Consider the following 14,386-nt stretch of genomic DNA (forward strand, 5'->3'; position numbering starts at 1 on the left):
TGCCAGTGCTACTTTTCTGGTCCACATATATACATCACCTATGTGATGTCAAAACAGTTGACATAATACACACATCCCTACAAGACACATACACATCTTTGCTGTAAAGGCATGTTTGAAACCTGTGAAAGTGCTAGTACATGATGTTATAAGTCAATAGATCACCTAAAGATAAAAGCACTGTGTGTACATTGTGGGGGCAATGGATCATCCGTAAGATAAAAGCACTGTGTTGATGTACATTGTGACCCGAGTGCTAGGGAGGGCTTCAGTGCAGATCGCTGGTTTATGACTCGACATTGCAGTCCCAGGTTTTGTTATGTTACAGGGACACATGTCCAAAAGAACAGAAACACAAACTATGACCTAATGTGCCAAACATCTACTGACTCACCCTCGTACATAGATTGCAACACATCTGGGAAGAACAAGCAGAAAACAAAAGAATGTTGACCAATCAACTTCAATTTCCAAGGATCTTTCTTTACTCTGGCTTCCATTATCAAATCTACGACACCGGTTTGGAAGATTGCGCTTTGCCAATAGAAATGAGGCTACATCTTTGCAACAACGTTGGTCATATCTCAACACGTGATTTCATCAAGAGTATGAACCGCTACCTGGACACTATTATATTTACACATAAATCTTGAGCTGACTGGACAACATGTTTAGCGATTTGTTAACAATGGCCATACAATGTAAACTACATCTACAACAGCTAAGTTGGATGAAACATCTACATCTACTAAATGGAAAGTATTAAGACAGTAGTGTGTTCAGAAAAGTGCTGCTGTACAGTGAAAACTACATCTAAGTGTGACAGGATGGTGCATCTACACGATAATATGTCTTCTACGGGAAGGATTAGCCATGTTCATTAGGCACTGATGATCCAATATGATAGACATCACCATGGATACGAAACATCAGAGAACACAACTGCTTGCACATGCCTCCTATGGAAGACACTATACAACTGAAATTATAGACTCACCTCCCAGATTCAATCGGTCAAGACCACTCAAGCGGTCACCCAGACCACTCAATGCACCCCCAAGACCGCCTCCCAAACCCCCAAGACCTCCAAATCCACCAAGACGATCAAGACCTCCACCGCCCCCGAGACCGCCCATGCTGCCACCTGGAAAAGGAATTAGAAGATGCAAAGTCAATTAATCCTTATTTAAAGCGTATTATGCGATGATTAGTCGTTACAGCGCTTGAAGCATTAAGACCAGTAACTGGCAAATAACTTTTGTTTCAATCAAAATGTCACGTTTACATCAACTGGTAGTCTCGACTTGGTAGCCTGATAATGAAAGAATCTGTCTCATTAATATCTTGTCAAGTTGCATTGCTCTCTCTCTCTTTCTTGCTCACTCTTCCTCCTCTCGTTCCTGGTTAATACACATTGTTTAAAACAGCAGAGAACAAAACAAGAACAGGTAATATATAAAATATTGATAAATTGTGCTTTACAAATCCACTAGATTAAAGCACAATTGTGAAGCACAATTTACCAATATTTGATATCTAACAATCCTGATGAACTTATTCAAGGAGAACAGGCAAATTTAGTTACATTTAGAGTGCTCAAAAATCATGCTTACAAGTTACAAAGCTTGTTCGATCGTCTATTATTGACAAGTGCCTTTTGCAATAGATACTGTACGACACAACCTGATCTGACTCGGCGATTTCAACATCAGTTATTAAGGTACTGAGCATGTGAGTAAGGCAAAAAAAAAAAAAAAGGTTTGTTTGTCCATAGAGGCTTATGAAACAGTTGGGTCGGTAGGTCGGATTTTTTTTTTCCTTTTTACAGATATTGCACTTGAAATTGACAATTTGAAGACTGGTAAATAAGTCAAAACTCACAGCACTTTACTGGTTTAACTCTTGAGATGGTTCTGCATGTTATACTGTTCATTTTCTTTAGATTTTCTTTCTTTAAATTTATACTAACCACTGTTTTACTAGCCATTCAACACGAATAAAAAAAAAACCCCAAAAAACACGGTCGGGACCCCGGTACACGGTCGGTCGGACGTGGACAAACAAACAATTTTTTTTTGCCTAATAGTAATAACTCTATCTTCTGTTTGGATCAGATTGTGCCACATAAACCCTCAGAAATGAATTCATAGTCAGTCAGTTTTGATACTTGTACTGGAATGTGTGAAGTGTGGAATATCAGTACATTTCGTATTCCATGATACTATTGCTTTCAATACTGGTGCGTTACTGCGTCAATTACATAATGCACTCACCACCCATGCCCATACCGCTTCCCATGCCGCCTCCCATTCCAAGGCCGCCGCCTCCTCCTCCTCCTCCGCCGCCGCCACCACGACGGCCGCCACCACCACCACCACCACCACCACCACCGCCGCCGCCTCCTGTCAGAACCTCCAAACTTGGTCCAACGCTGCCAAGCCCAGCTGTCATGTGCAAGAAAATACATAATTCAAATTGTAAGAAGAAACAACTTAACCCAATGGATGAGAACTACCTGCCGATTGGCCAAAAAGAAGTTTTCATTATCAGTTGGACCAATTAGCAACATTGTTAGAATATTTTCACCACACAAAAAAATTTGCAAAGCTCCATTCTGATTGGTGATTAAAGTGAAGATATCATGTAATTGACCAATCAGAGGCAATGTTAGATCGGCAGGTAGTACTCAGGGGGTTAATACCGTGGTCTGACCTGAAGATTTCATCACAACATTAGCCTATATGTGACACAATCTGTTCCATGGGGCCAAAGGAGGCACTTTTGAAAATTGATTTACAATAATTATTACCGTACACAAACATTAGGCTATCATATACTGAATACACCAAAGGTCTAGCATACTTGGTTTTGTGAGGTCTACTTTCTTGTGTATTTTATTGTTTTCACTCCATATTTTTGCCTTTATCTTGATTTCAAAGTTGCCACCTTTGGCCCCCATGGACCAGATCATGTCAGATATGTATTAACATTGTCTGTTAATATTTACAGCAATTATAATCATTTACTGGATTTTGTAAAAGCGTTTTGAATATATTGCAAATATCTCGAAGCTCCGCTGCTTACAGTATATATCTGCATCAGCTCATCGGCGATCATCATGTGTCTGTACTTATTCAAACAGCACTTTGACGTATTGGAACAGCCTGTGGATAACATCCTATTCTTTTTCAAATTTACTGCAAGCTCTCTGTACACGGGCCGACAGCTTAACATCCCCTCACCTGGTTCATTTATGCGATTCTAAATGTAATATACCATAGAACGTTTTTGAAGGTTGTCATTCATCCAGGTATAATATAATATTAAACTAGAATTATAAAACTGATCAACTGGACTCACGTTTTTGAGGGACTACAGTATCGCACCTTATCCTAGGTGCATCTTCAGGCCGTCTGATATCTGTCAACAATTGGTCACTGACCAGTGGCGAGATAGCGTTGCCAGTGGTCGTTGATTTAGAGTCAAACTCCTAGGAATGTTCTTGATTACAGCTTCCGCAGTGAACACACATTTGGACAGTACGAATCACACCTTCGTCAACAAGGATGTCGTGATTTTAGACAGAGAGCGCAAGTGGTACGAAAGGGGTGTCAAGAAAGATCAGCCTTCACTCAACAGAGGATGCAGCCTTCATCACAATCTGGCAGGGTCCTACAAGTCCGTAATCAAGAACATTTCTAAGAAGTTTGACTCTAAATCAACAACCTCTGGCAACACTATCTCACCACTGGCCAGTGTTCACTTGCCGACAGATATCAGACGACCTGAAGATGCACCCAGGATAAGGTGTGATACTGTAGTCTCTCAAAAACGAGAGTCCAGTTGATCAGTTTTATAATTCCAATTTAATATCATACCATGGAATGTTGCACCCGTTACTTACTTGGTAACTGAGGTTCTCTTGGTTGAATTAGGTCTCTTGCTCTTGGATCAGCTTTACTTTTGTCCTGTACAAAAGAAAAAAGAAAGTGCTAGTGAAGGATTTAAAATTTTGCAAGTCAGAATTTTGACCACTTTTGGAGTTACAAATACAAATTTACAGACACATGATTTATGCGTGTGTTGGAACCAAATAATAATATGTATTTTGTTCAAAACTTTAATGAATTGTCTCCTTGTCCTTAAACGTACATATTCATTTTGAGAAAAAGATTTGTTAGGACACTGCCCACAGTCATCAAAACTATAATAGTCGGCTCCCATTATACTGAACTTTCAGAACAGTAAATACCATTTCAGAAGTGGTTTTTCTTCCAACATCATATTAACCCCATGAGAACTACCTGCCGATTGGCCAAAATAAATATTGTGTCCAATACGACTGTAGAAGCTATAATAATACGTCCCTAAAAGTAACTTTTTTTTGTTCCTTCTTGTTAACGCCATTTAAGTGAATTATTACGTTTATAAATACAGACCTGATAATACAGAGTCTTATAAAGTAAACAAAGGTGTTTTGATATCCCTGTGTCTTAATATACGGCATTGGACTTACCATTCTTACTCCCATCCTCCTCTCGTATAAGTCTACCCCATCCATCATGGCTGTTTATTTTATGTAAAGGATATTATGCAACAATGTGAGATATGGGTACAGACCCAATCTGCATTTCCCTTAGCGTTTTTATGGTTGATGTAACAAAAGTACTGTAAATACAGAAATGGGGTCCTCAGTGGCTAATTGAATCACGTCATGATCGTCACCTAGCATTGTGTGACCCTCATGTGTCCTCTTTCTTTTCACATGACATTGAAAGGCATGCATGTCAGAACCTGCAAAAGGATCTTGCTAAGAGCTACAGTAGTGTGTCTTTAATAATACTGTTAGAAAGAGTAATAGTCTGAACTTAGTTACACAAATACTGTCCAAATCATGTATGGAAATTTAAACTTGCAAGTTCTACCTAGCAAATGATTGGACCAAAACATCAAAAAATTTATTCCAAATTCAAATTGTTGCAGTTTTTTGGAACAACTGGATACCCAATATCATTTATAGGAATTATTTGTGAAACTTTATGGGGAAAAAAAGAAGAAAGAAATGATGAGCTATTCTGATCAAATTAAGTTATGCTGATTTTGGAGCAGAAAATGTGTGAGCTTTGGGAAGACTTCACTTTACTTGAATATAAAAGCACGTAGATAGGCCGGGACAGAGCTACGTCATGCCGGTGAAATAACCAAGTGCCAGTGAAAACAACTCGCGCAGATCAATCAAATTTAGTCACTGGACCGTGCGCCCACTGCGCATCGCAAGCGTAACCCTCTGCACCGAGTGCATACTTGGAATGATTTGTTTTTCAGCTGCAAGGTGCCAGGAAATTTGCTAAAAATAACCGAAGTTCGCTCTCTCCTACACTGCTGTAATAATACGAGTCATTCGATGGGGGTTTAGCAAGCCTGATTGAGGAGGCAATGATAGTTTTTTTTTGGGGGGGGGGCACATTTCCACCTGCTGGTGATGCTACACTACTGACTTCAAGTGAAGGTTACAACTCAACGCACCATGTCCCTCAACCACTAACCTACATTGTAACTTCTTACAGATTTTGTTCGAGAATTGAAAAATACAGATAAGGATACAAATTGCATTGACTGCTTCCACTGGCGACTCAAAGGTGACCGTTGCCATCCCTCTGCTGTTGCCTTTGTCGTCTAAGAACACATCAGCATGTGTAACGTTGCCACACATACGGAATACATCCTTCAACTTCTTCCATGTTACGTTGTACGCTAGCTGTAAGATGCAATAGTACAATGAGCACATTTAACAATACTTTGTGACATATCCATTGGGCTATTCCATTTAAAAGCCACACTACATCTGTGGAAGATTTTGGAAATATCTGCCACAGGAGGAGTATGAATTTCAAATGAAATGAGCACATTAGGCAGCTCCATTTGAATTTCATACACCCTCTGAGACAGATTCAACCTGAATCTTTGCCTGAGGGAGGGTGAGTTTTAAATGGAGCTGCTAATGTGTAATTCCATTTGAAATTCATATTCCCCCTGTGGAAGATATTTCCAAAATCTTCCACAGGGGTAGTGTGGATTTTAAATGGAATAGCCCAATGTAGTGAATCATGGGATAGAAACAGGAGTTCACAACTGGTCAGTGAGTTGCAACTTCATATCACCGTTGGTCAGAAAAAACCTCCCCTGAACTTGTTTAAAGCAAAACTTCCTATGTAACCTGTTGGCAGTTTTGTTTTAAACATGTTCAGGGACAAGGCTCTCATGTAATCACCATCCTTTGACATTCAAAAAAGTTGCGGTTGTGTTAGAAATGGGTATGGTGCCCATACATAGTCTATCAAAACATAGACAGAATGGCATGAAATAAAGGCTTGCACTGGATGAAACAAAGAAACCAGCAGATCTTTGTTGAACAAACTCAAACACTGGAAACAGGGGAAAACTATATGACCTGTTACAACAAATGGTACCTTATGTCGGCTGCTATGTGTGTCTCTTTTCCCAATTGTTGGAATGAAAATGTCAAACAATCATGACAATCTGAAGTGGCAGTGATTTCAAATCATCTCAAAGTCAACGAGGTCAAAGAATGCCCTCTCATTGTTGGTGGGTGGCTAATACATACCTACACGAATACAATACAATGCTTTTACCAATTCAAACAGGGATTAGCCATAGTAAAAAAAGACTGGAGCTGTATGACAAACATTTCTATTGACACAGGTACAAGCTTATTATCCTCTTCAACAACAGAATTAATGATTGGTTTAGAATGTGCTTGGTACTAGAAAATGACCGACTTAAAGTACCTTTTGATGTAACGGGTCACAAATGATTGATGAAATATTGAATATAAAACAATCTACTGCTGGACTTATTCTTCAGCTTACTCACATTTGCTACGAATATTGTATCACTGACACATTCTGGGCTGAGGTTTAGGGCTCCAAAGATTTGTGGGGTAAGCATGGTTCTGGCTTTTTGGTCTAGCTCCTGACGCCTCCTAAATCTTGTGCTGTGACGACCGTCTCTGTCCTGAAAAAGTGACACAAAAAGTTACATCATATTATAAAAGTTAAATTAAAAGCTGAACTAGTACAAAATGTCACATTAGATATTAAAATTTAAGAAATCTTTACTTAAATGATCCTGTTATGCAGATTCTGTCAATTGTATAACTGTGCTATATAGTTTGCTCAGATTTGGTTTGGCTTTATATGGCTATGCAGCCATTAAGTCTCAGCATCTATCGATATGATGGGGAAAGAAAGTTTGTCATCACAGCAAACCTTGCACAAATAATAGATTTCATTTATTGACCATGGCTATTTGTCTACAGTAGGATTCTTGCTTCCTAGTTAACTTACTTCTTTGACGACTAACTTGCGCCCACTGATGTCATGTCTGTCCATCTTTTCCACACACTTTTTGACATCGTCCCTGTTCCTGAATTCTACAACACTGTAGGGAGGAAGAGAAATGCACACATGCACCAAACCATTATCTTGTATGTATGGAAAATAAGAAGTTTAAGAATAACATATATATCGAGGGTCAGTGGCACAAAGATGGAACTCCATTTTGGACATTCTGAGAAAAATTAGTTTACAGATAATGGTCCACATTGACATATGTAGTTAATTCTATGTTTCACTGGCCATTGATTTCAATGGAACTATTGTTTGAAAGTGTTAAGTGCTCATGTTTCTGAAAATGTTGATATCAAAATCTCATTTTTGCAAACAATTTAGTTACGTCTTTGTGTCACTGATCTCTCGATATATAATTACATACATTTTGATGACCAATCCTAATTGAACTGTGTGAAATTGTACAATACATGCACTTATTTGAACTCCAACTAGCGCATATTTCTTTTCTTGAGAATCAGATATTGCCTGATGACCATAAATATAAATAGATAAATATAAAGATATATAGACTGAAAACCTATGAACGTCATGTACAGCTCAATACCAGTGTACAACTTTCTGGCAATCACAAGAAGGAATGTAATGAAGGAATAAATTCACTTACCCACAACCCTAAAGGCAGCAATATCCAAGTCAATGAAAGGAAACAAACAAATATACACCATAATTAGTAAAACCACACAATGTAATTTGCATTACACAGATGAGTACATAGTTATAAAACAGGGGCAGTCCAATTTCATCAAATGCAGGCATGTCTGTTATAAAATTTGCAATCAAACTCCTATTGAACACCATATACCATTTTCACCCTCATGTGACGTCAGTGCGCATATCATTGAGTGAAGCTTCAAATCGCTTGTTTGCTCAAAGTGCTGGCATACACACGTACGCACTTAAAGACGCCGCATAGATGCGTGCGGGGAACAGCTGCCTCGGCACGCTGATGTCACTGCCACATCAGGGTGGAAAATGGTATAGATGTAAGGTTAAAGATGCTTTGTTGGCTTCAACTAAAGGTGGTTTGGAAAATTGCTATTTTGATGGGGATAAGGTGAGAATGTCAGATCACGACAACTATGATTCCTGGGACATATCCTGAGGATGCAGGAAGATGAACCATGCAGAAGATATGCTCTCTACAACCCATTACATGGTAAAAGAAGACCTGAAAGGCAAAGAACATCCTACTTGTCTTATGTGCAAAAACTGTTGGGGGATTTCGATAACTTTTTACTGCCAGATGTCATTACCACTCTGGCTTCAAATCGTAGCACATGGAGAAACTTTGTAGTCGCCTGCTTCGCAGCTGAATGAATGATGATGAAGGTGAGAATGATGTCTGCTATTCTGGACTGGCAATGCCAATGTGTTTTACGAGAATAAAAGATAGGATTTTGACTTTTGCCTAGATCCAATATCGTGTCATAATGGATGGGCTGGCGCAGCCGGCATCCACTATGATTCATTCTTATTCAGCTTAGTATAATTTAAAACTGTAATAAGTAAAACTGCCTTTTTTTTCAGGAAAAAAATAAAGTTACTTTTGTCAGGACATCCCCATTGTTTTAAATGAATGAAACCGTCACGAATATCTAAGCCGCCGAACCGCGTTCTTAATTCGTGCACGTGTATTATGCAAATGCATTATTACGAGATCATTGAGGATCTGCAAATGTGCCGCCGTTGCGTGTCGGCGCGCTCACTGTCTATCCACTAATAGTGTCATAATTTATAGGTGAAAACCAATCAAATTGTGTGTATTCTTGACAAGACGCACCAACTGAATTAGAATTTGCACTTGGCGGCAATAAAACCAAGCCATTCAACAGGCCATGGAGTTCACATCCAAATCTTCACTCCCAAATCTTCACTCAACTTTCAAGGTGGGTAACAAGGCAACTGAACTCTATTTGTAAAGACAGTAAAGTAATAATTAATTCAAGGGGCATCCATTACAAAATATCCAAGTACATTCTTTATTTCTAAATGGAAGCTTTTATATTAACATTGCGTATACGTACACATTTTCTGTTTCATACATACCATTGATTTGCCGTCTGGTCCCATAAAAATTTCAACATATGCTACCTCGCCCACTGAAAAAAATTAATTGAACAAGTAACATATTACATGTATAATCATTCCAATTTAGGATTAACATGTTTAATTACAGTGATTATAGTACATACATGTACATGTAGCTAGAAATGTTGTGAGAATTGCCCTATATAAATTTGCAAGAATCCAAACAGATCCTTGTCAAATAGTTTATGGTGCATGTAAAATTGTAAATGGAGCAGAATCAAAAGATGTTCACAAATTCTGAGATTCTTGCAGCATGCAAGCCTTAAATAAGTGGGTGCAAGGAGTAAATTTACCCTTGTACTGCCACAAATTGCTCTTGGTCCTTGTAAAATTCACTTGAACTAGGAGCAATTTTCTAAAACAAATTGCTCCTGGTTCCATCGAGTTTTGCAACTGATGCTGGTATGCTGTATTTCATATGCAGAAAAGGATTTGAAAATTGCTGTTTCTTCAAAAATAGCTCCAGGGAAATTAATACAACCTGATTTGCTTTTTCTTTGATTTAATCAACTTGACTACAATGTATTATCTCATACTGCATGATATTTGATTACATTAAGGGGTACTACACCCATTCCATTTTTTGCGTAGTTTTTTTTTTGCATTTTGTTTAGAAATGAGAAAAAAATTAGACAAAGTGGTATGCAAAATGAAGGGGCACATCTTCTCGTTCTATTTGTGGCATCGGTGTCAATGTAGCTTACATGCTTTTAAAGGAAGAAGCCAAAAAGTGGTACATTGTTGGTGCCAATTTAGGCTTTTAAGCATTTGTATGTGAGGTGCGCCCTTAATTCATTAAGCGATCTAAATTTAGCTTTTTTCTGGACTTGCGCAGAAGTTCTTGTAAACAAATCAGACAGACAAAATGGCGGAATGTTACCCGTGGTAATTACAATTTGTTCTACCACTGAATGCACTAAAATCACTAATATCAGACTAAATAGATATCTAACAGTATTGTGAATTATCAACGAGTATTAAAGAGATATTAAAGAATTGGTTTGTAAGTGAAAACTGTGTTTGTGCGTATGTTCACGAATCCCAGGTTACATTCTGCAAAGTAGGGATCGATCTGTCTCAAATAGGCCAAGAGTTCGTTCGTCAGGGCGAAGTTTTGGTAAAACCCCTACATTAAGTAGAACAAAGTGTAAAGGTTCTACAATAAGTAGAACAAATCGTGAGTGTTCTAAAGTTGAACAAAGGTTTATGACATGCTATAAGGTTCATAAGTTGAACCATTGTCATAAAATGCTGTAGAGTCGCAAATTGGCGAGATTTATGGCAAATAAACAAGGTTCTATTTATAACAGTGCAGTGCAGTGTCGAGTGACAACACACAGTGCAGTACGCCTGTGTGTGTATACTGTATTGCAAGCTTTTCTGTGATATCAATCAGGGCTGTACAGCAATCGGTACATGTACATGTGTATAGCAAATAAGCTTATAGAAATACAGTACGTCTGTAAACAAGCTAAAAGTTATTTCAGGGCTAACACATGCCAGTGCATCTACATCATACTGTACAGCATACACGCTTAAATAAATAAATCAGGGCTGAAACAGTCATGTGACCGTGTTTCTTATGTCTGTTCGGCAAACATTTAAATGAAAATCAAAGCTCTACAGTGCATCTTGTGTCTGTTCAGCAAGCATATTGAGGCTCTACAGTGTTTTGTGTGCGTAAACTCTGTATAGCAAATAATTATTTGAGCAAGCTTATTTAAGCAAAAATTAAGATTCTGCATATGCATAGCACGCCGCGAATTTGCGCGTAACAACGCATACACACATGCAGACATACTCCTATTGATTTTAGGATTTTAAGGCAGATATACACGGACCTCATACGCGTTCTTGATTTCGAGCATAAATCAAGGCTTTTCGAATGAAAATATAAGCGTGCTTTGGCGAAAATAGGCCTACATCAGTAGGATTCGGTACAGACTGAACAAGAAATCGCATAAAATCGTGTGTAAACAAACACGGCATTATAAGCCACGCCATCGCATGTGTGTCAAAGCTACAATTGAGGAGCTTATTTAAGCAAAATTAAGTTTGGTGCTTTTCGCATATTATATTGCATCTGCATAGCACGCCGCAAATTTGCGCGTAACAATAAGACGCGTCCCTTTCTTGATTTTAGGGCGGTAACGAATCAAGGCATACATACACGCATACAAAATATATACTTGATTTTAGGGTGCATGCAATAGTTATACCCCTTTCTTGATTTTAGGGCGATATTCGAATCAAGGCATACTTACATGCAATACTTACCCCTTTCTTGATTTAAGGGCGAACTCGAATCAAGGTCAATATACATGCATGACATACTCTTTCTTGATTTCAGAATAAATCAAGGCTTTTCGGCAAAATACTAGCGTGCTTTAGCGAAAATAAATTTGTGTCGAAATTGTGTGTAAATAAACATTGCATATTAAGCCACACGTATCGCAAGTGTGACAAAGCTACAATTGAGGGCTCCCTTCATCCAACAAATAGATAGTGAAATAAAGTTGAGGCACAAAGGAGAGTAATAAAATGAGTGACAAAAGTACAAGTTCTTCTGCTCACAGGAGTAGCAAAAGGTCATCCAGAACTTCCCTATCGAAAACCACAGAGTATGCCCTCCTTGAGGCAGCCACCAGAAAAGCGGAGCTGCAATGCCGCGCTGAGGCACTCAAATTAAAACAGTCTCTAGAAAAAGAAGAGTTTGAGTTGCAGGCTAAAGCAAGATACCTAAAGCAAGCTCTGGAAAAAGAAGAGTTTGAGTTACAGACTAGAGCAAAAGACTTGCAACAAAAGAGGGAGCTGCTAGCCATGGAGACAGAAATAAATGTTGAGGAAGCAAAAATAGCTACATTAGAGAAATACGATGACGAATCAAAGAGCAGACGAAGCAGGTCGTTATCAGAAGGGCTTCCACAAATTTTAATTGACGATAAAGTCTCTGTGAGTCGTTGGTTAGAAGATACCAAAGAAATTCAAGGCGCTACAGACCCAAATCCATGGGAAAGTCCATGTGACAATACAACAAAACAGGAAATTGACATGATCACTAAGGTGCACAGTGATTTACAGCAACCAAAGAAACAGTTGTCTACCAGTAGTCTAGCGCAAATTGACACCTCACCTCAAAATGTCGCCGGTCAATTGCCGTCAACAGCAATGCCAGTGAATATGGGAAAGTGGTCAACTATTAGTCCAGTGCAAATCGGCATCACACCACAAAATGACGCCGGTCAATTACCGTCTGCAGCAGCGCCGGTGGATATGAGAAAGTTGTCAATTAGTAATCCATTGCTAATCAATATCCCCCCACAATATGACATAGGTCAATTGTCAGCCATAGCAGCACCGGTGAATACAGACAGAGATCAGTCAAAAGAGATTAAAACTCCAGCCAGACAATTCAGTCCGGACAATGACATGCAACCACAACTAGGAAATTCATCCTTATTCATGAATGCAAGCATGGGTCAAGCTCAACCTACGAGTATGACAGAGCCTGCCATGGCAACACAGATGCAAAACGTAGAGAGTTTGCAACAAAAGGAACCAGCTGGCAGTGACCTCAGCAGGTTAACACAACTGCTCATCACACAACAAGTTCGAGCGCAACTGCCAGCGCAGAAGATCCAAGTATTTAGCGGAGATCCGTTAAAATTCACCACATTCATGAAAGCCTTTGAATACGGAGTAGAGGACAAAATTTTAGATGGCAGAGACAGAATTAATTACTTATGGCAATACACCGCAGGTGAACCAAAGAGCCTAGTGAACAGCTGCTTGTATTACACAGACGCCAATGAAGGATATATCAAGGCGAAACAGCTCCTTACGAAAAGGTTCGGTGACAGTCACAAGATTGCGCAGGCTGTTTTGAAGAAAGCAAAGGAGTGGCCAGATGTCAAGGAACAGGCTAGTTGCCTTAATGAATTTTCATTATTCCTGCTAGAGTGTCACAATATGATGCAAGCTAACAGTCCCTTGAAAGAACTGGACAACACAAGTAGTCTGCAGCTGTTGGTTGGTAAACTGCCTTATAGGCTTAAGAACTTATGGAGAGCCAAGGTGTATGATATACAGGAAGAGAAATTGAGAACCGTTGGTTTCAAAGACTTGGTCGACTTTGTGGGTCGCCATGCACAGATTGTCGCTAATCCAGCCTTTGGTACAATTAGTAGCGACACCAAGAGTAATAGCAGAAATCAACAATATGACAACAAACCAAAGCCAAGAACTTCAAGTTTCGTCACCGGTACCCAACATGAAGAGAAATCGCCTCAGACACAGTGTCTTCACTGTGATACTTCAACACATACACTGGAAGTATGCAGGGTGGTCCAGAAGAAACCATATGATGAAAGGGTGGCAACTCTGCGGAAACTGGGTGTGTGCTTTGGCTGTGTCAAGAAAGGATCTCACTTCGTCAGAGACTGTACAAAAAGAGTCAAATGCATCATCTGCAAAGGTAGACATCCAACTGTTTTGCACCGTGAGCGAGGCGAAAAGAGACCCCAGAAGTCAGAAGTAGAGGCATCAACCACATGTGGTTTGACTGGGACAGGATGCAAGGCATCGGTATTATCGGTGGTGCCGGTAACCGTACTGTCAAGAGACACAGGCAAAGAAGTCAAGACATATGCTCTGCTGGACAGCAAGAGCACTGCTGTATTCTGCTCTAAGAATCTGAAGAGCAAATTAGCTATGAAAGGAAAAAAGGCAAAGATCAAGGTCCGAACCATCAATGGAGACAAAGATGTCGACACATACAAGTTAGCAGGTTTGGAGGTAACAGATGCAGATGGTAAAGTCAACATTGAGTTACCCAACGTTTATACCCAGGACTCTATACCAGTCAA

The 14,386-nt window shown here is 39.3% G+C and overlaps 1 protein-coding gene across 1 annotated transcript in view; it reads right to left on the minus strand.

The window, feature by feature from the left end:
• LOC140171648 (myelin expression factor 2-like) overlaps nt 1-14,386 on the minus strand; it is a 40,660-nt gene that overhangs the window by 14,744 nt on the left and 11,530 nt on the right. Inside the window, exons 3-12 of the mRNA XM_072194939.1 lie at nt 9,480-9,532; nt 8,038-8,045; nt 7,368-7,461; nt 6,895-7,035; nt 5,605-5,758; nt 4,517-4,566; nt 3,905-3,968; nt 2,274-2,444; nt 998-1,144; nt 395-418 (exon numbers count right to left, since the gene is read on the minus strand). Coding sequence (XP_072051040.1) covers nt 395-418; nt 998-1,144; nt 2,274-2,444; nt 3,905-3,968; nt 4,517-4,566; nt 5,605-5,758; nt 6,895-7,035; nt 7,368-7,461; nt 8,038-8,045; nt 9,480-9,532 — 906 coding nt within the window. The remainder of the gene's footprint in view (nt 1-394; nt 419-997; nt 1,145-2,273; nt 2,445-3,904; nt 3,969-4,516; nt 4,567-5,604; nt 5,759-6,894; nt 7,036-7,367; nt 7,462-8,037; nt 8,046-9,479; nt 9,533-14,386) is intronic.

The sequence above is a fragment of the Amphiura filiformis genome, chromosome 15, assembly GCF_039555335.1.
Source record: "Amphiura filiformis chromosome 15, Afil_fr2py, whole genome shotgun sequence".
NCBI lineage: Eukaryota > Metazoa > Echinodermata > Ophiuroidea > Amphilepidida > Amphiuridae > Amphiura > Amphiura filiformis.